The sequence below is a fragment of the Trichosurus vulpecula genome, chromosome 3 (genome assembly GCF_011100635.1).
Source record: "Trichosurus vulpecula isolate mTriVul1 chromosome 3, mTriVul1.pri, whole genome shotgun sequence".
NCBI classification, from domain to species: domain Eukaryota; kingdom Metazoa; phylum Chordata; class Mammalia; order Diprotodontia; family Phalangeridae; genus Trichosurus; species Trichosurus vulpecula.
The window spans coordinates 1,878,934-1,904,056 of NC_050575.1; the positions used below are offsets into that span (position 1 = coordinate 1,878,934).

Genomic DNA, 25,123 nt, shown 5'->3' on the forward strand with positions numbered 1-25,123 from the left:
TCTCTTTTTTGAAGCTGGCTGGGATTAGGGACGTCATTCCTGCCAACTGAAATAAACACTACATGTATGCCATTTGCTTCTGAGCTAAATGTATCTTGCCTATAAATTGGCAGTGAAACAGATTGTTTCCTGGATGTGTTTACTTAGGCAAGTATCTGGTATTTGACATGTAGTTATGTAATGAGAGGCCAAATGCAGGAGACCTTCCGTGGAGTGTCCTGTGTTCCTTGTGAATTCCCTGGGCTCACCAGAGGCGTCACCATCACATTCTAGACAGAACTCCAAGTCTGCTTCCTGGGTTTCAGATTGAGGGGGATTTCATTGGCTGTGCCATGAAACCCAATCATTTGTAGGATGGAGGCTCGGGGCAGGGCCAGACTAGAGATTTTGTTGATGTGCCTGCTGGCAAGTCAACTTGTAACCCCTACCTGCTGTACTAACTCCTGTTGTGTCCTCTTAGTAAGTGTGCCTGCTTCGTGATATACCACTCTGTAGAAGAACTGATAGCAGATGGGCAAAATCTCTCTCTCTCTCTCTCTCTCTCTCTCATGTGTGTGTGTGTGTGTGTGTGTGTGTGTGTGTGAGAGCTCATGTGCTGTGTGCCCATGCATGAGTACTTGAATGAGTGTATTTGTGTGCCTGCAAGCAAGTGCAAGTTTTTCTTTTTTTTTAAATGCATTTTCAAAGATAATTGTAGCCCAGTTTGGCTACTTTCCATGTGCAGAATTTGTTTGCTCCCTGTTTAGGCAATTTGTACTACTTTCCTGATCCCAACTAAGCCATGGTGAGAAACTACCTCATTAGGAGCCTATGTGGGGGAGTGCAGGGCTCCCTTTAGCCTTTGCTAGTGGCACTTACAATTTTCTTCCCTCAGATTACCAAGGAAGAGGGAGCTGGGAGTGACTCCCTATGGACAACACATTCTGTGCCAATGTCCACGGTTCTTAAGAAATTTAATTAAGCAACTAATAAACTGAAGCATGTTTAAAGTTAAACTGTGAATATGTTGACATTAAACATAGTTATTTAAATATCAGTTAATTAGAATTTTAATATTGCTTTTTGAACCACAATTTAGTTATCAGCATTCACATATATGTGCTTGCCAACCCTAAATGAGGAGTGGGGGATCAGAAAATGTTTGGATGGGAGCTCGGCCTGTGAGGAGAGAAAAATCATTTACAGCTGCTAAAGTATTTCAGCTGTTTCTTTTCCTACTTACTCTCTTCACTGCTGATTTAGTGAGCTATTATTGGAATGGGATACTCACCCTGCCATCTGGGATTTAGGATAATCACATTTGGGTTTTCCAGTATAAATTCTGAGGTCATGGGGGGACTGACTGGGTTTAAGAGAGATGCTACTGGGGAGCAGGGAGAGGGCTGGTCCCACCTTCTTGACTGCTGGAATCAGTATTTTTCATGTTCCTCTGATTCTGTTGTGTTTGGCTGGACTCATTGAGGTTGAATGGGTAAGCTATTGTCATGGAGTCTAGGGGAGGTAGGGGGGAAACTGAAGAAAAGAAAGCACCGTCCAGTATGATACTAACTGAAGAGCACTTGGCCTAACGGTTGTCCTGCTGGAGCTCATTTTTAGTGTCTCAATAAGCATGGTAGACAGGTGAGGATGTTATGTTTTTGAAGGGCATTGAAAGACATTCCTGTCCCCCAAAATAATTTTCCTACCCACTAAGGTGCCGGAGAGTCCTACCATTAGACTTATTCTTTTGGATTGGAGAACTTTCTGTAAAAAGTATCTTGTTAAAATTGCAAGTTTTGGCATAAGGGGAAAAAGGCCTGGTTTGGGAGAGGTGTTACCAAGGGCGAGACTGGCTGGCCAGGAGCATTCTCGTGAAGAGCTCTTGCCAGCACAGGGGTGCTGAATGCTCGGGTGGAAAAGGCTCCCAAGTGAAATATCCTGTTGTCCAGATCCCAGGCTGTAGCTTTAGTAGGGCCATTTGTAGTAGAGTGAATTTGACTCCTTTTTAGGGACCCTTTCCACAGTCAAGTTTTGTGTTTTGGGGCAGAGTTGTCTGTTTGCGGTCCTAGCTGCGAAAGGCAAGAAGAGGTTTCTGTGTGTTTGTGTGCCTGATGGTTGTATATCTGGTGAGCTGGAGAAGGGGCATGGAGGGAATAAGAAGGGTGGTAAAAACAGTTGCAGGCAATTGGCATTTTGAGATTCTTACTCCCCCATTTCCACTCTAGTCAGCTGAGTGCCAGCTGCAAGTCTGGGCTTCCTGTGGGCTTCAGGCAGTGCAGATGGATAGGGCTGAAGTGAGGACTCGACCAGATAGCTCTCTTCGGTCTTCCTGACACAAGGCATTAATGGACAGTTTAGTCCTTGGCGTGCTGGCCAGTCCTGTGGAGCCTGATCCAGTGATGAATGTGGGAATTGAACCAGTTGAGTAAGTGAGCAGTTTCTGTTAGTAAATAAACAGTTTTTTGAAAAAGTTAGTTTGGGTTCAGATCATGGGATTTAGAGTTAAAAGGGACCTTAGAGATCATGAATACTAGATTTAGATACTAGATACTAGATTTACTAGAACTTGCATTTGAGCCTTTGTTCCAGATTTAGGTTCTTTGATTTTGGTTCGGCCCCATCATTTTGCTCTTCGACACATATTCTTCAGTCTGATGATGCCAGCCTTTTGGCTGTTCCACACACAAGACACTCCATCTCTCAGCTCTGGGCCTTCTCTCTGGCTATCCCCCATGCCTGCAATGCTCTTCCTCCTTTGCTCTGACTGACTCCCTGGCTTCCTTTAAATCCCAACTAAAATCCCACCTTCTACTGGTAGCCTTCCCTAACCCCCTCTTAATTCCAGTGCTTTCCCTCTGTCAATTATTTCCTGTTTATCCTGTATATAGTTTGCTTTGTGTATATTTGTTTGCATATTGTGTCTCTCGCTGGAGTGTGAGTTTATTGAGGGCAGGGACCTTTTTTTTTTTTTGCCCCTTTTTGTATCCCAGCACTTAGCATAGTGTCTGGCACATAGTAGGTGCTTAATAAATGTTTACTGAATTGAATTTTTAGAGGAGGGCCTTGCCTAAGATCAAATGGCCTAATCCTCTTCTATGGCATTATGCTGTTGATTTTATACCACCATTCACTGTCACTGCATTGAGCCCAGAGGAAAGAGGGGCAAATTTGTGCTGTTGCCTTCTAAACCAGCAAATAAACTTTTGGTTGGGTCAGAAAAGTCCTTGCTGACATCATTATTTTCAGAACATCCTCTTTTTAGGGAAATGGAAGAGAGGGCACATAAAAGGATTGAGAGCCATGCTAGACCCTGTGTTTTCAGAGCATTTCTTTAGCAATTCCATTTAAACATTTTTTTTTTTTTACTATGAATTTAACAAGCACCGAAAAAGAACATTTGCATGCATATAGTATATGGAATATGGAAAAAAAGATTACATTGGAAATTGTGAATCTCTATAGCAATTCCATTTGATAAACATTTATTAAATGTCTATTGTACCGTGTGCTGGGGCCTGAAATTAAATGTTGCTTATGATCCAAAACCATTAATAAATGTATATGTATTTAGCGTAAAAAACCAGTGCATTTAAAAATATATGCTCCTTAATTGCCTCGCCAGTGCCAAGTTTAGGTTTCTTTGTTTCTTGGCTACCCACCCAGCCTCCTACCTCCCTTGGAGAACTCGGCTGATTTTTCTCAGGGCATTAGGTAGGATCATGAAAGCCTTGAGTTATGATTCTCCAAGCTGCATGCAAGGCTTCTGGTTTTTGTGTTTCCACCCACGTATGTAAATGTGTACACTTTAAAATTCATCTCCCTTTCAAGTTTTAAAGCATCCAAGATTATAAATAGCCCTGGGCTTTTGTACGTGTTAAAAATAAAATAGAATATTGGTTTAGCTGCTGATGTACCTGGAAGGCACGTTTGGTACCAACATAGTAGTAACAAGTTCTTCACTCTGTGACCTGGCCTGCACGCTAAGTGTTTTCAGTGAGTAAATGCTGTTTTCTTGGGGTTTCTGATTTAGTTTGTTTTAGAGCTGTAATTGTTACCCACCTTGTCATTACTTGGTGATAGTTGGTATCTCAGATTACCCAGAACAATAACCATTAAGATGTCGGCTAGTCCTTATTAGATTTTCTCTTCGATGATCTTCTCAGAGACTGCACTTGGGAGAGCTGTGGCCGCTAGCTGTTTGGAGACAGGGACCTTGAAGGCAAGGAGAGTTTATGTTTATTTCTGTTGTATGGGGGCCCATCACCTTGGGGGACCAGTGATGTCTCTGGAGCCCAGGGAGATTGTGGAACCCTGTCACCTAAAAGGTCAGAACTATTGTGGCAGAATAAATAGTGATTCGTTTGTTTTGTACACCAGCCCAAGTCTGAGAGCCCTAAGCCTTGCTTGATGGTCCCAGCTCAGCCGCACATGTGCTGTGTACTGGGCAGTGGATGAAGCACAGACCATTTTTAGACCTTATTTATATTGTTTGTAGAGGTTAGGTGCTTAAACCTTGTCTTAGCTCTTCTGTAATCCCAAAGCATGTTGTATTGGGTGGGTGAGATCACATACAAGTGCTTGGAGATTTTGTAGGGAAAGATAGTAGAAAAGCCTCATCGTCTCTGCTTTTGAGGATTGTCAGGGTTGGGACAGTGGGGTGATGTGGAGGCGGAGGGTTGAGCCTTAGTTTAGACCCTGAGAAACTGGAGAGGCAGACAGAGGAATTTGTCCTTGACATAAAGGGAGTTTGAAGGCTTAGTTCAGAAAAGAAGCTAGAAGCGCTAACTTCCTGCCTCTTACTCCACACCTGTCTCCCACCTCCTGAGTGTTGACTGACATTCTCTGGGGACTCTTTAGATTTCAGAATGTAGAGATGTACTAGGTTTCTTGTATACCCACGAATCTTCCAGAGTCCATCTTTAGAGTTAAATTACTAAAGGAAGGAGACAACAGTGGGAATTAATGAAATATGCTTGAGTCTTCAGATTCTTTTGAATTGTGAAGTGGGATCTGTAGTGGCTGCACTCAGCTAGTGCTGCAGCCGGCGCTGATGCAGAGCCAGCAAGCATCAGTCAAATGCCTCCCATTAAGAAGAGGCTTAATGGAAGCTTCATTCCTGTTGTCACCAATACAGATGAGGTCTGCAGACATTCTCAAGCATAACCTGTAGCAAGATCAGAGACTCAGCTTGTGGACGATTATGTGGCTCAGCAGAATAGTTGCTCTAATGGAGACATCTTATTCACAGGATGGAAAGCACCTTCGTAGGGCTGGGGTGGGGGGTAACTCCTTTCTCATTTTTTTTTTTTTTACATAAAGCATGCAGTTACTTCTAGCTGTGGCTTCATTATGCTATTGTATGTTAGGTACATGTGTAGCAGGAGGCAGGGGTATAAAAAAAGAAGATGAAGCCCCTATACTGTCTTTCCTTCTCTTTCCAGGAGTTTCCAATCTAGAGAGCCTCCCTTTTGACTTACTAGAAAAGGGACTTGGTTATGAGTCAGGGAACCTAGATTCCAATTCTCTCTTTGCCACTGAAGTGTAGAATATTCACATTTCCTCTTGGCATACTTCATAGAAGTGTTGTGAGGATCATTGAAAAGATCTAAGAGGTCAGCTAGGACAAGAAGACTTCTATCCAGGTGTGAAAAATCAGAGATTTTGTCAGTGTGGATGGATTTTAACTCACCTTTGACTTAGTACATACGTTTTTGTTTGAGGCACAGAGAAGTTAAATGATTTGACCAGTCACTAGGAAGTGATTGAAGTGGGATTTGAACCCAGCTCCTCCTGAATCCAAGCCTAAGTACCTATCCATTGCACCATTCTACATCTAGGTTCCCTCTGTAGCATCCCTTAAATGTCTAGTTTCTGCTTGAATATTACAGGGTTCGTTGAGTCTGTGTTTGATGAGTTTCACTGTTTTTTTTTAAACAATTCTGATTATTAGGAAGTTTTTCTGTTCATTGATCTGTCACCTGCCTCATTTTGATTTACGCCATTGATCTGCCTAGTTCTTTCCTCTAGAACTACCCAGACTGAATCTAATACTTCTTCTACTTGATAGCCTTTCAAGTATTTGAAGATGGTTTTTGTTTCCCCTGAGGCCTATCTTGGCTAAACATCCCCAGTTCTTTAATTGTTCTTCATATGAAATGTCAGTTATGCTTCTCAGAATTTGAACGATATGCTGCAGATGTGGCCCGGTCGGTGCGGCGTATAGTGAGACAGTCACCTCTCTTGATCTGGCCACTCTATTTCTGTTGATACATAATTCAGTTAAATTTGCGTAGGCACTGTGTTGGGCCTTACGGGAGATATGACACTTCATTAATGCACCATCACTTCATGGAGCTGATAGTGTAGTGGGGGTAACACAGACATCACTAACTGTAATGCATAATATGTAAGTGCATTCAAGAGATGTAAAAATGCCCCATATGAGGTTCAGTGGTTAAAATTGGCTAATTGTTAGGTGGTCCAGGGAAAGCTTTATTGAAGGCCTAACTTTAGGAAAATCATTTTATTCAGTAAAGTCGGTTTAAAAAAAAAGTATAGGTAGGAATCTAGCAAAGTAGGGTGGGAGGTGGAGGAAATTCTAAGAAACAATGTAGTAAGCAATAGTATGGGGGCAGGAAAGCATAGATGGGGAACATTTAGGAGAGAGAGAATAGTCCAGATTGATGGGAAGATAGAGTATGTATGGGGAGTAATATGAGGTAAGTCTGGGAAGATTATAGTGCCCGACTGTGGAGGCCTGTGACTCAGTCACATTCTATTCCACTTTGTGTCCCCACCACTTTATTGAGATCCAGAGCCAGAGCCGAGGCGAGGCAGGGGAGGCATTTACTTCTGGCACATAAAACTAAGGAGTGTAGAAAATATCAGAAATTTACTAGCTGTCATGACGTTAGATTGGCGTATGTGGCCAGGAGAAGGGAGCAGAGACATAGTTTTACATTTTTGCCTTGGGTGGCATGGTGCTGACCAGACGGAGTGGTCTTCCCCCTAATTCTGTTTTGACTTCTTCAGTATTTGACGTTATTTACTATCATCCCCTCCTTTTCCATATTTCCCTTTATCTATACTCGCATGGCACCACCTTAGTGGAGGACACCCTGGTACAGGCCCTGATCACCTCTCTCTCGGACTGTTTTAATAGCCTTCCAGTTGGTTTCTTTGCCTCAGCCCTATCTCTACCCCAGTCCATCCTCCCTACAAATGTCAAAGTGATTTTCCTAAATCACAGGTCTGGTTATGTTAAATCCTCCGCTTCTTTCTCTTGGTAAACTTAGTTGGCCCTCAGATACTTTCAGGATCAAATATTAAACACTCTGTCATTTAAAGCCCTTCATAACCTGGATCTTTCCTACCTTTCCTTATACTTTACTCCCCTCCATTCATTCTATGATCCAGCTATACTCACTTATTACTCCTTAAACGTGACACTCCAAGTCTGGACTCCATGCCTTTTTATTGGTTGTTCCCCCTCCCTGCCACTCCCCATGCTTGGAATGCTGCTCACCTCTACCTCCTTCCTAGCTTTTCTGACTTTTTTCAAGACTCAGTTAAAGTCCCACTTTCTACAGCAGGCATTTTCTGGTCTGTTCCCCCTCTTTCTTCCCTTCCTCTTTCCCTCTTAAATTTTCTTCCCTTATGCATCCATCCATATGTCTCTGTCTGTCTGTCTATCTGTGTATACATGTCCAATCTCTACACCTATTTGTCTTGCTTGTATGGAGTTATTTACATGTTTTAGAATGTGCTCTGTGAGGGTTAGGACCACATTTTGCCTTTTGTTGTATCCCTAGTACTAAATGGTAAGAAAGCACTTAAATTCTTGCTTAGGGCACTCCTTTATCCTGGTTGCACTTCTCTGACTGCTCTTTATGTCTTTGTTGGCTTCTCTTTCTTCTCCTGTCTTATTTTAGGCTCAAGTCTTGACCTTCTGCTCTCCTCTTTATATTTTTTCTTGTGAAAATCTCATCCATTTTTAGAGTTTCAATTCACCATTTTGGTGATGACCTTTCACTCAAGTTCTAAGCCCATATCTTCAAATGCTCATAATAGACATTTTTATTGGATGTCCTGTTACCTCACCAAGCTCAAGACATCTAAAACAGGATTCAATGTCCTTACCTCCTTAGAAACTCAGCACCTGTTGTTATCTTCCTGGTCTCTATATCAAATGTTAAAAGTGAGTCATTCCGTTCCATCCTGTTATTTGTTGCCTGTTAGTACAGTGGGGACTCTGTTTTCAACTGAACTAGCCAAGGGATTCTTTGCCATAGGGACTTACCAGGGTAGGTCATGCCTCTTTAGGAAAGCCTATGTTATATTAGTAGTTTATTTATTTTTGACTCTTCTAGTCTTTCTTCGCTTTTAGGTCTTTATCTAGCCATAGTCCTAGGGCTCACCTTGTCCCTTCTGTTCTTTCTAGCTTAGACATCGTAGACTAAGAGTCATTTATTCTAGTCCCTTCATTATACAGGTAAGGAAGTTCAGAGACATGAAAGGACATACCCGAAATCACACAGCTTTTTAGTTCTTCTTTCTTAACTGTTTTCTTTTTCCCCCCTTGAATCTATCCTGGTGTGATCACAGCAAGCGTTCAGTATTTGTATAGCTCATTTCAGTCAGTCTTTTAGCCTTATGGAGTAGGCACCATTCTGCTCGTGTAAGTGGTCAGACCTCAAGACCCCATCATTTGCTTTTTGTCTCCCAGTGCGTTAGTGACATCATGGAGTCAGAACCCATCGTTTGCGTTTCCCAGCTCAGTGTTCTTCTAGCTCATGGGCTACCTCGGGACTTTCTCCATAGTTCATATCTCTGAGAAAAAAGGCCTCATGCTTGGCCCTCTGAGCCTTTTTTCTCCCTTAAATTGTTCTCTACATTCATTTCTTTCCTTAAGTCTCTGTATGTTGTTTTCTGTTGTCACTGGCCTTTCTCTGCTATTTGTTTGTATTGTTTTCCAGCATTCCATTTACCTATTCAATTTAGACAGCAAGTTCTTGTTTGTGAAGAGGTGAGTGACTGTTTGTACGTGTGTATGTGCACTGGTGCAGCCCCTAAATAACAATGAATGTGTGTCTTAGGGAAGAGCTCACTCTTTAACCTTCAGTTTGCAAAATAGTGTATTGTCTTCCAGCTGTTCTTACAGCTGTCCCTGGGTATTGGCTGTTCTTTTTGGCAATAGCCACACTCTCATTAGACTGATGATATTGGAAATAGGGTGAATGGGCTTTGTTTGCCTTCCAGTCTTTCTTTCTGATCTTCAGCTGTTGGAGTCTTTGTTTAAAATCGCTTTCCTTCATGTGTGAATTGCAACATAACAAACTGCTTTTGTCTCTTAAGTGTGAATTGTGGGGTAAACGGCTTGGTGCACAGATGTACTTTGGGAGGCAGAGAGAGGACTAGTAGAGAGAACCCCAAACTCTAGGACAGGATACCTGATTAGAATTCTGGTTTGGGCTTTGCATATGATCTGAGGGGAAAAAAAACCACTTCTTTCTTCCTTTTTTTTTTTTTGGCAGGGCAATTGGGGTTAAGTGACTTGCCCAAGGTCACACAGCTAGTGTCAAGTGTCTGAGGTCTGATTTGAACTCAGGTCCTCCTGACTCCAGGGCCGGTGCTCTACTCACTGCGCCACCTAGCTGCCCCCCACTTATTTCTTATAGCTTGGAATTTGTGGTGCCCTTCCCCTTCCTTCTCCTCAGGATTCAGGGAGAGCCTGTGATAATCAGCCAGATTTTAGTGTGACCTCGGAAGGGTTTTGGTAGGGACTTCTGTAGTTAGCAGTTCTGGGATATCTCATCCCTAGAGGGTCCATTGAACTGTGGCTTTGGAGCAGATTTAGCTACACATCTATGTCTAGGAGCCAAACCAAGCTCAGTACCTCCTTCTTCTTTGTTTTTTTCAGTGTGTGTTCTCTTCCTTTTGTATCTGTGCCTTGAGACAAGTTACAAGAAAACATCTTGTCTGATCTGTGATTTCCCTGCCCCCTCCCCCAGGCAGGTCCCTGCATCCCCTCTTCCTGCTCTTTCTGAATGGAGTGGGAATGAGTGGGAATGAGTGGTAGGCAAGGGCTGGTGAGTCCCTGTTCTTCCCTCCCTGTCCCCCCCCAACCCCCTGCCCACACTCTTCCCCCAGAGCATCTGCTCTGGGCTGCTGTAAGCTGGCATTACAGATTGCTGAGAACATCCAACCTTTATTTAAGTAGTCGCACAGCCTATAAATGGCCGATTTTGATAGAAAAATGGGCAACTCAAGTACTCTATTATCTCTTTTGTCCTGAAGCCCAAGGATACTTAGGGGAAGACTTATTGGTGGAACATTGAAATAAGCTTCTGTTTCCCAGGCTGAGCTACGATCTTTTAAGTCAGGTGAAGAAAATAAGATCAAAAATGCAGGTCTGTCAACAGGATAGGTCTGAGAGTAAGGTGAAAGAAATTGGCTGCGATGTATTCAGGCAGTTTGGGGCTTTGGACCTGAAGGAGGAGGAGGGTAGGTAAGAGGAGAATATCAGGAAACTCTTCCCAAGTGTTTATCCAGTCTGTGTGCTCATCTGGCCCTGTGCCTAGGGACTAGACTTTGTTCTTTCTTAGCATCAGGTGTTGGGCTCCTTCTTGCTAATGCTGCTTAGATAGACCCTGGGCAGTCTTGTTCATCACAGCTGTGAAGCATTTACCTTGCTCTGTGTGCTGGATAAAACCAGGAAAACTGTTTTCCAGGGAAAACTATGTTCTCCCTCTATCTGCCTTGCTTCTGGTGAAGGCTAGTTATGTGCAAATTAGTCAGCTCTCCTTGGTTAGTGGAAAGAGGATTCAGCTTCACCCCTCTTAGTTGATGTTCATTCCAGGGCCTCCCATCCGGGGACCATTGCTACTAGGAGTGATGGAAGGGAGAAGAGTCCTGACCTCATTTCTCTGTAGCCCCTTCAGCTGTCTCCTTGTGCCTTTGGCTTATGTTTTATGAGGGGGAATAAATTAAAGGGATGACTAGCTCAGTTGTATGGATTTGGGTTTATTGGGAAGATGAAGGATCCAATTGGTGAATCGATCAGTCTTTGCTCCTTTTCTGTGACTAGAGGAGGCTGCTGGAGGTGTTACTCTTTTTATGCATGCTTGTGCCTGCTGGGAGCCATATGGAAGTTACCATTCCTGCTGTACCAACTGTGCATGGCAGCCAATCAGCCTGCCCCTTTGGCATTGAGGTTTGTTAGTCAGCTACCTCTGACCTTTCTTCGGTTTACCTCCTATTTTTCCCTTCTCCTCCCTCTTTGTCCGTGTTCTCTTAATCCCCTTTCCCCCCTCCTCTTCATCTTGTCCTCTCTCTATTCCTTCTGTTCCTCCTTTTCTTCCTATTGCCCAACACCTGTTTGTTGCTTAGCAGTGGCCATGACGAAGGGGATCCGACTCCACTCGTTACTGTGTATTACATTAACACACACTGCTTGGAGAAGTGAAAGCCAGTGTGACTAGATTGAAAGTGTGGGCTAATCTGGCTCCTTTCTTCTCTTGTATGTACGGTTCTTAAGCTTGCTTCTTCATCTCTTCCTCCCACCTCTTCTTCCCCTTTAGTCAGCAGGAGATCCAGGATTTGTTTGCTCCTCGGTAGAAAGGGCTTCAGGAAGGGAAGCCGTTCCTGCTTCAGCAGCCACTCTCCATCAGTTGTCATAGCCTGTGGCCTTTTGTCCTCACTTTTTGTGGCTTCCCTTGCACGGACATGTCACAAATCATCCTGGAGAAGAACAAGGTTTTGTGAACTCCTTGTCTCCAGGAATGCTAGAACCAGTGCCCCTCAAGAGCCTGGCCATGGGAAGGTTTGTATGGCACTCAGCCTTCCCATTCTGTTAAGGGAAAAAAAGGAGGAAAAACCCGGCAAAAACCAAAGGCTTTTTCTGCTGTAAAAGTGCAGCAGCTATTTTTAGTGTCTGAGCCTGTACTTTTCCATTTGCTTAGGCTTTTTTAGCTCAACACTGGGCCAGCAGGAATGTTTTCTTTCCCTGTTCCAGATGTCCTCTGGGAAGTCAGTCAGTCAATAAACGTTTATTAAGTGCCTACTAATGTGCTAGGCCTTGTGCTAAGGCTGGTGATACAAAAAGGAGGCAAAAGACAGTCCCTGCCCTGAAGGAACTCGTCATCTAGTGGGGGGAGACAACATGCAGTCAAGTATACACATACAAGCTATACACAATCTAAATGGGAAATTGTCCACGGAAGGAAGGCGCTAGTATTAAGAGGGCTTGGGAAGGGCTGTCATTCCCCCCACCCCATTGGATTTGGGAACTGTGATAATCACAACCCAGCAGTTTCACGGAGTCTATTCTTTGGGAAATTGTAGGAAAGAGTAATAGGAAGGTGTGGGTATGAGATTCAGCAAGGGTATCTGAGTTAATATAAATAAACCTTAGAATCAAACTGTTGTAATTCTGTGCATTCTGGCAGGGGGAGGGGATAACAGACAGCCCATACTGATAGTAACAACTAATATTTATGTAGCGTTCACTGCAAATAGTGTCTCATTTGAACCTCACAACAGCCCTGGGAGGTGGGTGCTATGATTATCTCCATTTTAGAATTGAGGAAACTGAGGCAAACGGAGATTAAGTGACTTGCCCAGGGTCACACAGCTAGTGAGGATCTGATTGTGCCACTTTGGATTCAGATCCTCCTGACTTCAGGCCTGCCACTCTCCCACTGTGCCACTTACCTGCCCCCTACTCGTGCATGACCAATCTAGGCTACAATCAGAATGAATCTCAGAGCTACTGACACAGTGCATTTTTCTAGGTCCTTTTCCCTTGGATCATTTGCTGATCTGTATTGTGGTTTTTATGACCCCTACTCCTATCAGTGCCCAGAAGAGAACTTAAAGATCCTTTGCCTTCAGAGAATCCTGGACTGTACTGGGTAGGAAAGGAGGGAACCTTGAAACAAGGAACTGTTGCGGCACCCCAGGGTTGTAGTATCAGATCCATAGTCACAGAACGTTCTTGTTAATGGTGGCCAAGGGTCTAAACTATAGGCCTGGCTAATACTTTTTTGGGCTCATTGACATAAAGTCTAATATAGACTTTAGTGCCATTTCATTCTTTTCCCTCCTCAGCCTTAACTCCACCTCTGCCTTAACCTGTTGTTAGCTGCGGGAATTTTCAGCCTCTTGTACCATGCTGTTGTTGTTCAGTTGTACCTGACTCTTCATTGACCTCATTTGGGATTTTCTTGGCAAAGATGGTAGAGTGGTTTCCTATTTACTTCTCCAGCTCATTTGACAGATGAGGAAACTGAGGCAAATAGGGTTAAGTGACTTACCCAGGATCACACAGCTAGGAAGTATCTGAGGTCAGATTTGAACTCAGGAAGATGAGTCCTCCTGACTCTAGGCCCTGCACTCTATCTTCTGCATAAGGCAGTCTTTGATCTTATGGGAGGGAGAATTTCTGTTACTTGCTGCTGCATTGTCCTTTAAAAGGATAATGAGGAAGGTGTGGTTTTACTGCTAAGAGATAAAGGTGGGAGTTGGGTTCCCACAGGCAAGCAGGCAAACTGCTTGGCAAAAGATCTTGTAGAGATTTTAAGGATAATGTGCAGGTAAAGTTAAGTGGGTAGTGTTGTGCCAGGGTCTTTACGGCCTGCTGGCAGAGAGAAGGCTTTGGGGGATGTGATGGTATTGGGATATGAATGGAATCATTTCTGCATGTGTGATTCATGAGAAAGGAGGTACAGTATAGAACAATCATAAACATGGTTGCCTCCTGTGTAAGGGTTTTAGCTTCACTTTCGTTTGCTGCTCCTTCTCTGGACTAGCTAACATAGCAGGGCTCACCAGTAGTTAGGTCATGGCTGTGGCCATTGTGGAGGTCACCCATTATCAGGAACCTATTACTTGAGAACGGGCATCCGTCTCTACCTCAGGGTCTGGTTGTAGCTCAATTGCTGATGGCCGTTTGGAATTGATGCTCTGTAGTAGAACTGGGAGAGCCTTTAAATATCATCTGGTTCAGCCCAGATGGACCTGGGTAAACTGAGGCCCACAGAAGTCAAAGGACATGTTCAAAATCACGTAGTTAGGAAATATGAGACGTTTTAGATTCACTGCCTCCCAGTCTAGAGCTTTTTCAAGTTAAGTAAAAAATCTGATTAAGGGCTTACTATGTGGTAGGCATTATGCCAAGCTCTGGGGGACACAAAGGTAAAAATACTGTCACTTTCCTCAAGGAGTTCACATTCTGAGAGGGGAGAGAACAAGGAAACAACTGTTAAAATAAGATTCTGTATCTAATCTCTCTGTGTATCTCATGAAGCAAAGTTTAAGGAAGTTGGAAAGGTAGGAAGGGACCGGGGATGAAGGGCTTAAAAAGCCAAACAGGTTTTTGTATTTGATTCTGGAAGTAATGGGGGAGGGGGAAGGAGGGGTAGGTAACAGGTCAGACTTGTGCTTTAGGATGGTCACTTAGATGAGTGAAATATGGACCAGAGTGGGGAGAGACTTGAGGCAGGGAGTCCGTCCTGCAGGTTATTGCAGTAATGCAGCTGTGAGATGATGAAGACCCGTGCCAGTGTGGTAGCAGTGTTAGACAAGAAGGGGAGCTTGTATGGAGAGCCCTTTGGAATGTAGAATCAACTTGGCCATGGCTTGCTTATGGAGGGCAAGGGCGAGAGCGAGTGAGGAGTAAAGCCTGGGTGGCCAGGAAGATGGTGGTTCCTTCCAGACAAGTAATAGGAATATTTGAAGAGGAAAGGGCTCAGAAGGGGAAAGGACGTACTGACTTTAGAATGACATCGACTTTGTCAGAACATCTCGGTCCAGATGTTCACTAAGGCATTTACCAGAATGGAAGTCAGGAGAGATGTTGGAGCTGGATAGGCAGATCTAAGAATCATCTGCATAGAGATCATTGAATCCAAGAATTGATTAGGACACCTAAGGAATCTTTTATTGAGGTTCCACCAAGCCTTGGTGGTAAGAGGAGCATCAAGGGAGGGCAGTGTTATGAAAGCAGAATATAATGGAGTAGAGGGTGAGTGACAATGGGAAAGGCTGCAAAGAGGTCTTGAAAGAGAAGTATTGAGAAAGAGCCTTTAGATTTGTCAATTAAGAGAAACCGGTACCTTTGGAGCTGAATAATGAACTAAAGAGTGCCAGCGTTTGTGTAGTGTCTGCTGTGTGCCGGGGCGCTATGCTAAGGGCATTGCAAATATCTCAGGTGCTTCTCACAGCAACCCTGTAAGGTAGGTGCTGTTACCATCCCCACTTTACAGATGAGGAAACTGAGGCAAGCAGAGGTTAAGTGACTTGCCTACGGGTGACACTGCTAGTACATATCCGAGGCTGGACTTGAACTCGGGTCTTCTTGACTCCAGACGCCGGCCTCTTGTCCACTGAAATATATAGCAGATGCCTAAGATGAGTAAAAAGATAGGAAGAGAAGGCATCTATTGTAGAATGTTTTCTCAATCAGTCTGGCTACAGAAGTGTAAAGAGATATAGGATGATAGTAGGGATGGTTGGATCAATTGAGGGTATTTTTTTCAAAGTATTTTTTTTAAGATTGGGGGGACATGGTTTTGTTAGTAGGCTGAATGGTAGCAGCCAGTATATAGGGAGAGATGGAAGATTTATGAGGGTGCATAGTCTGGTGGTATGGAATAGGGTCACTTGTAGACATAGACAGTTTTCCTTATCAAGGAAAAATCTTGTAGAACTTGTTTGAAGGAAGAGATAGTACGGGAAGAAATCTGAGTTATGTGCCACATGGAGAGGAAAGTCTCAGGAAATTGTATCAATTTTTTTTTTTCAGTAAAATATGAGGCTAGATTTTCAGCCTAGAGTGGAGAAGGGAAGCCATGGGAGGTTTGAGGAGAGATGAAAACTTTGGGAAAAGCCATTGTGGTGAGTGGGTTAGGGCCTTAATGGCTGGGATATTTAATTTTTTTAATTCATCTCTTTTTCACCTTAATGAATTATATGAATGAATAAAAACAGTAAACTCTTACTATGTCCTAAGCACTGTGCTAAAGCCTAGGAAAAATGTGATAGTTCCTACTTTCCAGGAGCTCAGATGCCAGTTGAGAAGACAACATATTAAAACGTGCTATAAGATGGCAAGGCCCAGAAATCTTTAGGGTCATCAGAAGGTCAGATAATAGTGTCCAGCGGTCTGTAGGTGATAGGAATGGACTGTATGGTAAGTCCTGGATGACTTAGGCAGGGTCAGGCCAAAGTGGTAAGTCCTAGTGATCTTCCATCTCACTGGAAGCCTTTGTGACTCCTAATTTATCCAAGCGGTATGAATAGCCAAGTAGCTTTTCCTGTTGTTGGAAAAAAAATATTAATTCTTACTCTGCATTTTAGTACAGATCTGCTCTAGACAATGATTAATTTAACATTCTATGTCACATATTTCTAGAATAGAGAAATATCAAAATTGGCATAATTCTCATGCCAGCTACATCCCATCCTTTACATCTCTATCCCAAGACTATTTGAACTAACTTTTATAGGAATTTTTAGCCAGGAAAAGGTTGTAATATATTAAATTATAGTTTGGGATTAATATTCTAGAACTGTAGTCACTCTTCAACCAGAACTACTGAGTTCCTGAAAGAGTTTCTTAGTGAGTAGAGCACTGGCCTTGGAGTCAGGAGGACCTGGGTTTAAATGTCAGACACTTGACACATATACTAGCTGTGTGACCTTGGGCAAGTCACTTAACCCCAATTGCCCTGCCCCCCCCTTCCCCCAAAGAAAAAGCGTTTCTTGCCTAAGATCGATATCTTAATCCTTTCTGAATGGTATCAGGTGGATCTTGCTATATCCTGGGGGTGACTATTATTATTAGGGTACTTCAATCACCAGGCTGAGGGGAAGGAGGAAGGAAGCCCTCATATTAGTCTTTTACCTTCCAAAAGCCTTTTGTTCTTGGCTTGCCCATTTTACCTAAGAAGATAAGTCTGGAAAGGCCTGGAACTAACTTTTGACCTGGGTGGCAAAGCAAGTAAAAGATACTGGAGAGCTGGGCAGCATAGTTGTACTTTCTGTATATTGGACAGCTGCCGCGTATCTGAAAAGCCAGAGGTGACACTGGAATTGACATTAGCTCCCCTCCCCCTTCCTCCTCCTTAACCCCCAAGCCAGTTCGGAGTGTGAGCTGCTGATCCGTGGATGGCAGGGGTACTGGGAACAGTGGGGTTGGTTGGTGTGCAGTTAAATGAAACAGATATGTCATTAAGTCCATGCTAATTTTCTGTGTCACTAGGCTGATGACCATGGCACACCAGGTCCTCCTCCCATCAAAGGTATCCCTGCTGGGCATAGTGCTTTGGCTGCTGTCATCTGCAGACATCTCTTCATGTCATAATAATCATGTCCAGGTAAGTGTTTGATTTATGAACAATAAGAAGCCTAGAACTGGGCTAGAGAAATCACCAGCATTTCTTGGGGCTGCTAGAATTACCTTTATTTCTACTAACTTAAATGGCTGAGACAGCATTAGGTGGTTACAGTTTGTAGCTACTTGCCTGTGGAATGCACGCGTGTGTGTGTGTGTGTGTGTGTGTGTGTGTGTGTGTGTGTATAAAATATATGCACATGTATATATATATATATGTTTGTATTTGTATATTGTGTATACATGTATATATCTGTTGCTGTCTGATGAGGAAGTTTCTGAAAGTTGTGTCTTAAAATCTCACGGTGAAGAAGCTCGTGCTTCTAGTGGAGGTGAAAGACTGCGGATAGAGGTCCTGCAACTTCAAGGAAAGATTCTGTTTCCCTTCTCTCCCTTTCTTTTTGTCTTTCTTTTTCCTTCTGTCCTTTCCTCACGGACATAGCTTCCACCACAGCTGGCATCCCACTACCCCGGGAAACACCACATGAAGCGCAGGGTCCTCTTGGGCTTACTTTTCCTTTCTGGTTTGCTTTCTGCCCTTGACCGTGCCACTGCCTTAGAGTGAAGCCTTTATTGTCATTTCTCTAATAGTCTCACCCTCCCTTGCGCACTTTGGTCCACCCCCATGGAGTCCTCCTGAGGCTCCATCTTCTAAGCACTGAGTAAAGTGCTTCCAGGCTTTCCAGTGAGAGGCCCTTAAAGTGCAAATGACAATTGTGATCAAATTAATAAAAATCTTTAGTGCTGCCAAGGTTCACCTTTGTCTCATGGCAAATTTTCACCTTCCTTCTGAAATCATTTGTTTTCTCCATTGTCTCTCACCCCTGCTTTGTAGTTAAGCTAGAGAGAAAATGTGTTCTCTAGACTCATTTGTCCCTTTGAACCTTTAATGCTCTCTCATGAAGATCCTTTCAGAGCCATTTTCATTATCATCCTTAAAGAGAAATAGGGGATTACAATGTCCCTGTTCTGAGAATTGTTTCTGCAGTATGACTGTGCGTGTGGTCATGGGATACGAGTCTTAGCTGTGGAGCGCTTGGCTTCTCTGGACTTTGGATGCCCCTGGAAAAGATGCTGAAAGACGAAGATGGGGTCGTTTCCCTGTTCTTGCCCTCTTGAAAATGAGTTAGTTTTGTGTTTCCCAGGTTTGTGAGGATTCCCTTCCTCCTCTCTGAGCTTTAACAGATGCACAATTAACAAAGGCGTGTTGATGAATTTACTTAAGGACTTCGTGTTATTAAGTCCCTTTTGGATAATAGTCCGACCAAATAGATGAGCTCTCAGAGCAATAATTATTCTGGCCCATTTATATTGGCTCTATTGAGTCTAGTCTCAGAAAAAATGTTAATACTGACTTTCATCAACAGAAGCTGCCTTTATCCTTATGGCTGTTCCTAAGCTGTATCCATTTGTCATAATCTTTCATCATGTGCTGAGCACAAGTAGGAGTCGAAGTGTCTTTTCTCTCATACCATCAAAATTGCTGTCCTGGTGGCATTTAAAATCCAAATTATGCAGTCAGCCACCTTCACAACAGTAAAAATGGACTGGGCTAACAGCACCAACAACCTGAAATTATACTTTCCCAAAGGCATTTGTGCAAACCATTGAAAATCTCTTAGAAAGGCTGACTATGCTGATCAAGGAAGGCTTCCGCTTCTGGTTCCTCAGTGGCCCTGGCCTCCCTTTCCCACGCCTTTTAGTGGCCCAGGTGAAACCCTACAAATCTGATCTTGAAGGATGGTTAAGTAGTGTAGAGGAGTGTAGAATACACAATAAAGTATACAGTTAAGTGCCTACTTTGTACCAGGCACTAGGCTAATAAGTAAGAAAAAGGACTGTTCCTGCCCCATGTTGAATGTGGGAAGACAACACACACAAAAGGAAGTTGGAAAACGAGGTGGGGTGTGTGTGGGGAGGATGGGGCTGGGAGAGAGATGCCCAGTGCGGGGAGGTTCAGACCACATAAAACTGCAAATAGAAGGTGGACAGTTAGCCCAGTGAGAATGCAGTTGTGTCTGAGTTAAGAAATTGGCAACTACGTGAATACTGTAACTTGAGAGGTTTCCGTCTGTAAGTGTCTCTTTGATTGGTTTCATCTTTGGCCTATTGTTCCACCAGAAGAGATTTATTCCTTTGAATGAAACTTGCTCCCCTGTTAAAGTGTGAATGCCCTCGGAGGCCCGGAAGGTATTAGGCCATCCTGCGTACAGAGCAGTTTATCTGGTTACTTTTCTTCTCACAGCTAGTTGGAAGCTGGGACTGGAGAGTGTAAGAAATGGGAGGGAGGGCGTGTCTGGGGGGGGTGGTGTTTGAAAACCAGGTAGTCAGTAGAGGGGTAGAGGGTTCTAATCACATTCATATAGAACATGCATCCTGTGTTAGGACGGTAGAGATAATCTGTTCTAGCCCTCAAATCTTATAGACGAGGAAATAGTACTGGGGCGTGTGTGCATGTGTGTGTACGTGTGTGGTGTGTGTATGCGTGTGCACGCGCATGCGTGTGTGTTTATTTGTTTATTTTCAGTTCCAAATTCTTTCCTTCCCTCCCCCAACCATTGAGAAAGCAAGAAATGTGATACCCTTGATGCCTATGAAGTCATGCAAAACATTCCTGCATGAGCACATTGTGGAGAAAAATAGCAAGAAAGATACGTTTATGCTTTGTTTCACACTTTGAATCCATGACTGTCTGTCTGGAGGTGGATAGCATTTTTCATTGTGAGGCCTTTGGAACGGTCGTGGATCATCGTATTGATTGTGCACAGTGTTCTCCTAGTTCTGTTCACTTCACTTTGCATCAGTTCATATAAGTCTTCCCGGGTTTTTCTGAAACTGTCCCCTTCATCATTTCTTACAGCACAGTAGTATTCCTTCGCATTCATCTGCTATAGTTTGTTCAGCCATTCCCCAACCCATGGGCATCCCCTCAGTTTCCAGTTCCTTGCTAACACAGACAAAGCTACTCAAAGTATTTTTGTACAGATAGGTCCCTTTTTCTTTGATCTCTTTGGGGTACGGACCTAGTATCAATTTTGTGGGGTCAGGGGGTAGGGTATGCACAGTTTTAGAGCCCTTTGGGCATAGTTCCAAATTGTTTTCCAGAATAATTGGACAAGTTTATAGTTCCACCAACAGTGCATTGGAGTCCTTATTTTTCTGCATGCCCTCCAGCGTTTGTTATTTTCCTTTTCTGATATGTTAGCTGATCTGATGGGTGTGAGGTGGTTCACTTGGGCCCCTAAAGGGTGTGTAAAAGGGAGGTGGTACCTCAGAATTTTTAAATTTGCATTTCTCTAATTAGAGATATAGAGCAGTTTTTCACATGACTACTGATATCTATGGTTTCTTCTTTTTAATTTTAAATTTCTATTCTCTAAAAATTTATTATTTATTCATTTTTAGCACTAATTAAAACATTTTTTTTTAGTTTTGAATTTTCTCACTCTCACCCCTCCTCCACGCATCGTAAAAGCAAGAATGTGATATTAATTGTGCATGTGAAATCTTGTAGAACATTTCCAAGTTAGCCATGTTGCAAAAAAAAAAAAAAAAAACCAAGAAAAATTAAGTGAAAAAATTTTGCTTCAATTTGCCTTGAGACTCCATCAGTTCTTTCTCTGGAGGTAGATAATATTTTTCATATTTCGTTCCTTCTTCTGAAAACTACCTGTTCATACCCTTTGACCATTTTTCAATTGGGGAATGGCTCTTATTTTTGTAATGGCTCAGTTCCCTATATGTTTGAAAAATGAGATCTTCATCAGAGAAATTTGCTGTAAAATTTCTTGCTTCCCCTCTAATTTTGGCTGTACTGGTTTTGTGCAGAAACCTTTTTATTTAATGTAATCAAAATTATCCATTTTACCTCCTGTGATCCCTGTCTCTTTTTTGGTTATGAATTCTTCCTTATAGATCTGACAGGTAATTTTTCTGCATTTCCCTTACTTGCTTATGAGTACTGTTTTGTTTTCAAAGTGCTTTTACTTAAATTACTTTATCAGAATCTCATGATAATTCCATGAAGTAGTTAGTGCAAAATGTACCCCAGTTTTATAGGGGAGGAGACAGTCTCAGAAATGTTACTTCTCCCAAGCTCACAGCTGGTTTGTGACAGAGTTGGGAGTCCTGCCAAGGCCTCCTGGCTATAGAGTTAGTCTGTTATACCAACTGCGGGGTCATAGTTGGAGAGGTAGAAGAGACCTTGGAGGTGATTCATCTAGTTCGACCCCTCCCCTGTCTTTGTCAGTAGAGGATATTGAGGCTCACAGATATCAAAGTAACTGATTGAGGTCACACTGATTGTAGTGAGTGACAGAGCTGGGATCTGACCCCAGACCTTAGAATTTCAAATCTAGCTTTGTGTCCAGGATACCATGAGTGGTCAATTTTAGCTACTTCCATTGAGGCGGGATGGTTTTTCCTAGAGTAAACCACCTTATAGATATGCTTGTGAGCCCATCCACAGGACATCCATTGCTCCTCCAGGTTTGAACTGAAAATCACTGGGCCCAGTCTCTTTTGGCCTCTTTGTTATAAGCCTAGAATTAGGACAGGAAGGAAATTCCATGGGGGAGGAAGGAGGCTTAAAAGGAGAAAAAATTAATAGTATTTTTTATTTCAAATTTCTTTCTCAAACTCAGAAGTGCTGCGGACCCTTTCTCATGAATCCTTTCTAACTTTCCAGGGGAGAGAAGGAATAAAGTGTCACAAAACTGATTTTAGCCTGGGCTTTTTTTCCCCTCTTCAGTGTGATTGGTCTCCTACCCTCCTTACAGGCAGTAAATTTATTAGGCACCTGCCATGTGCCAGGCCCTGTGGCAGGCACTGAGGGTACCCTCCAGGAGCTCACAATCCAGTGAGCAAACAAATATACATAAAACCTACATATTTATGATAAAATAGGAAATAATTAAGAGAGGGAAGGCACTAGAATTAAGAAGGGTTGGGAAAGGCTTGGAAGAGGAAGAAGATGAGATTTTAGTTGGAACTTGAATGAAGCCAGGGAAACCAAGAGGTGGTAATGAGGAGGGAGAGCATTCCAGGCATGGGGGATGGCCAGAGAAAGTGCTTGGAGCTGAGATGTTGGTGTCTTCTTGAGGGAACAGCCAGGAGGCCACTGTCACCTTATCAAAGAGTATATAGGCAAGAGGGAGTGTCAGGTGTGAGAAGACTGGAGAGGTGATGTGGCTTTTGAACAAACATCTGTTTTGTTCTGGATATGCCTGTTGTGGCCATATTCCTTACTTGAGGCATGGGGCGTTTGAATTCCACATATCACGTCTCAGCCACTTAACCATATTCTCTCTATTCATCCTTGACACCTTTCATCTCTGGCATGGAAAACGTGGTCCAATGGAACCTTAGAGTCATGTTCTCTCTGCTGCCCAGATATGGTGGGTCACAAATTGTATTTTTTTTTAAATACAGAAGCATTTCTCACTGAGCAGTCCAGAAAAGAGCAATATCCAGGAACAAAAGAAAGAGGCAGTGTCAGAGGAAGAGCTTGACAGTGAAGACCTGAATGTGTTTTACCCCACGAACCAATGGCAGACCCTTCAGCCAGGTAATGGGCTTCATTCCGGGGCTAGCCTTTCCTGTCTGGCAAAGAGATTTGACCAAAAAAAAAAAAAACCAACTGCAAACCTAAAAATAACTTCAAATTGAGCCTGCATATTCTTTTTGCTCTTGAGAGTCCAGTTTTGAAAGAAACAGTCTCTCTTTGGCCTGCAGGAGGGGAACAATGCTGTGAGTGAGGCGGGTGCTGGTGTGTGGGGGGGGGGGTGGGGGGGTTGAGGGGAGGTTCATTATCCAGCAGAACAGAAATTCTAGTGTTTAAGTGCCCCGGCAGGCAGGTGGTGGGTGGCTGTGCTTTCTGAGCAAGTGATTGAAAACTTTCTTTCCTTGCAGTTCTGAAGCACAGGAGAGGCAGAGACATGTGCCTCACTTGGCAAATGCTATTTTGGTCTCTGCTGTTCAGCTCTTTGCTGCCGAAATATTGTTCACTGGAGAGTCCTGAGCATTGGTGCGGGGCAGGATTGTTCTGTAGTTAAAGGGACCTATGCCAGTGTTCCAGGTGAAAAGGCAGATTCCACTATCGAGCTGGACATTGTTTTTAGATGGGAGGTACCCCCTGAGGTAGAGGAGGCTTCAACATTCAACCTGGCCTGTGCCCAGGGCCGAGAGAAAATCATGTAGTTGAGACTGAAACCAAAAAGCTCAACTTTCCTTCTATCTCTTCCAGCTCTCTTTACCTTTTAATAGGACTGTGAATCCAGGGGGAGGAAAGCAGCTCTCAGGTTCCCTTTAATCTTCAGAAGTGGGTAAAGGACATAGGAAATGTGCGTAGGGATCATTTCATGCATTTAGGAGTAAGCAGCCTCCTAGGACAACAACTCAATTTCTTTTGAATTTCTGGATTTTGTCTTTTTTCCATTGTATATAGTATTTGCCCAGAGAGAAAGAATTGTTTTTTTTCTACTTCCAATCTAGTGTGAATAGTTGGCCTTTGAGGAGGAAGAGGAAGAAGTAAGTTGCCATTTCACACCTGGAAGTGGCGGTGTGTCTGGTCTGTTATATCATTATTATCTGTTGGGTGGGGAAGTGTTCTAGTTGGGCCAAGTTGGATAGACGGCAGCTTTTCTGTGGTTCTGTAGAGAAGGGTTGTGTGTATACATTAAGTATGATGTGGGCATGGGCATGCTCACACCTGTGTGTGTGTGTGTGTGTGTGTGTGTGTGTGTGTGTGTGTGTGTTGTATGAGAAGGTTGGGCACTTTGAGTGCCTCCTCACTGCCATTTGTAGTACTATATGAAAATCTATGTAGGATGACAGCTCAATTTCTTTTGAATTTCTGGATTTTGTCTTTTTTCCATTGTATAGAATGTTTACCCAGAGAGAAAGAATTGGTTTTTTTTTCCTACTTCCCATCTAGTGTGAATAGTTGGACTTCCTCTTTGTCCTGAGTTTCCCTTTGGATGCTCTTTTGAGAAGGGAATGAGACCACTGTATATAGGAACAGTTGATTTCGCAGTGGGAATTATATTCTGCAGATAATAAGGGGCAGTTGTAATATTGCAGGGGGCCCCTCTTCTACTCTCATTTTTCACCCCCGTGGTTGATACATTGCTATAATAATCCTCAGTGTCCTGTGTGGAGTCTTCCCTTCAGCCGGAGCAAGGTCACATCAGAAGCACAGATGATGGCAACAACGGTGTCAGTAGGCCATTGGCAATGGTTCATACTGCATCCTTCCTGACTATATCGCCCTGTGCAATAGCAGTCAGTCATCAGCGTTTACTTGGTCATCTTGCTACATTTGTAAGAATATAGCTCATGCTGAGCCCACAGGCAGTTGTTATAATGGAGCAGTGATGAAGCAGCAAGCCCAGACAATTGAGGACAGAGCTAATGTTGGCTGAGGTCATGTTTCAGGAGCTAACATGTTGGATCCTGGAGCTCCTCTGGCTTTATTCTCCCTGCTTTTGTGGTGCTGATTTTCAGGTGGGGGCAGGAGGGGAGTTAAGGTGACTCTTGGATCACAGTTGGACAACAGCATGGTTCTATGTGATGTCCCCTGCAAATGCAAATGACAAAGGTCATATTTGTCCAAAGAGCTGAATACTTTGAAGAAATAGAGATGAATGTCTCCTCTATGCCCCTCAGGAAAAAGGGTGGCTTTATTAACAGAGGAATAGGAAACAGCCCCATTGTATCCTTGTAACATGTCAGCTCTGACATCTGGGGTAAATC

General features: G+C 43.3%; 1 protein-coding gene across 3 annotated transcripts in view; it reads left to right on the top strand.

Annotated features, from left to right (window-relative positions):
• Positions 1-25,123, top strand: part of SIL1 (SIL1 nucleotide exchange factor) — a 268,621-nt gene that overhangs the window by 63,455 nt on the left and 180,043 nt on the right. For all 3 annotated transcript variants that reach the window (XM_036750497.1, XM_036750495.1, XM_036750496.1), the window contains 2 exons: positions 17,240-17,354; positions 22,802-22,937. In XM_036750497.1, the coding sequence (XP_036606392.1) occupies positions 17,244-17,354; positions 22,802-22,937 (247 nt within the window). In that variant the 5' untranslated portion in view covers positions 17,240-17,243. The remainder of the gene's footprint in view (positions 1-17,239; positions 17,355-22,801; positions 22,938-25,123) is intronic.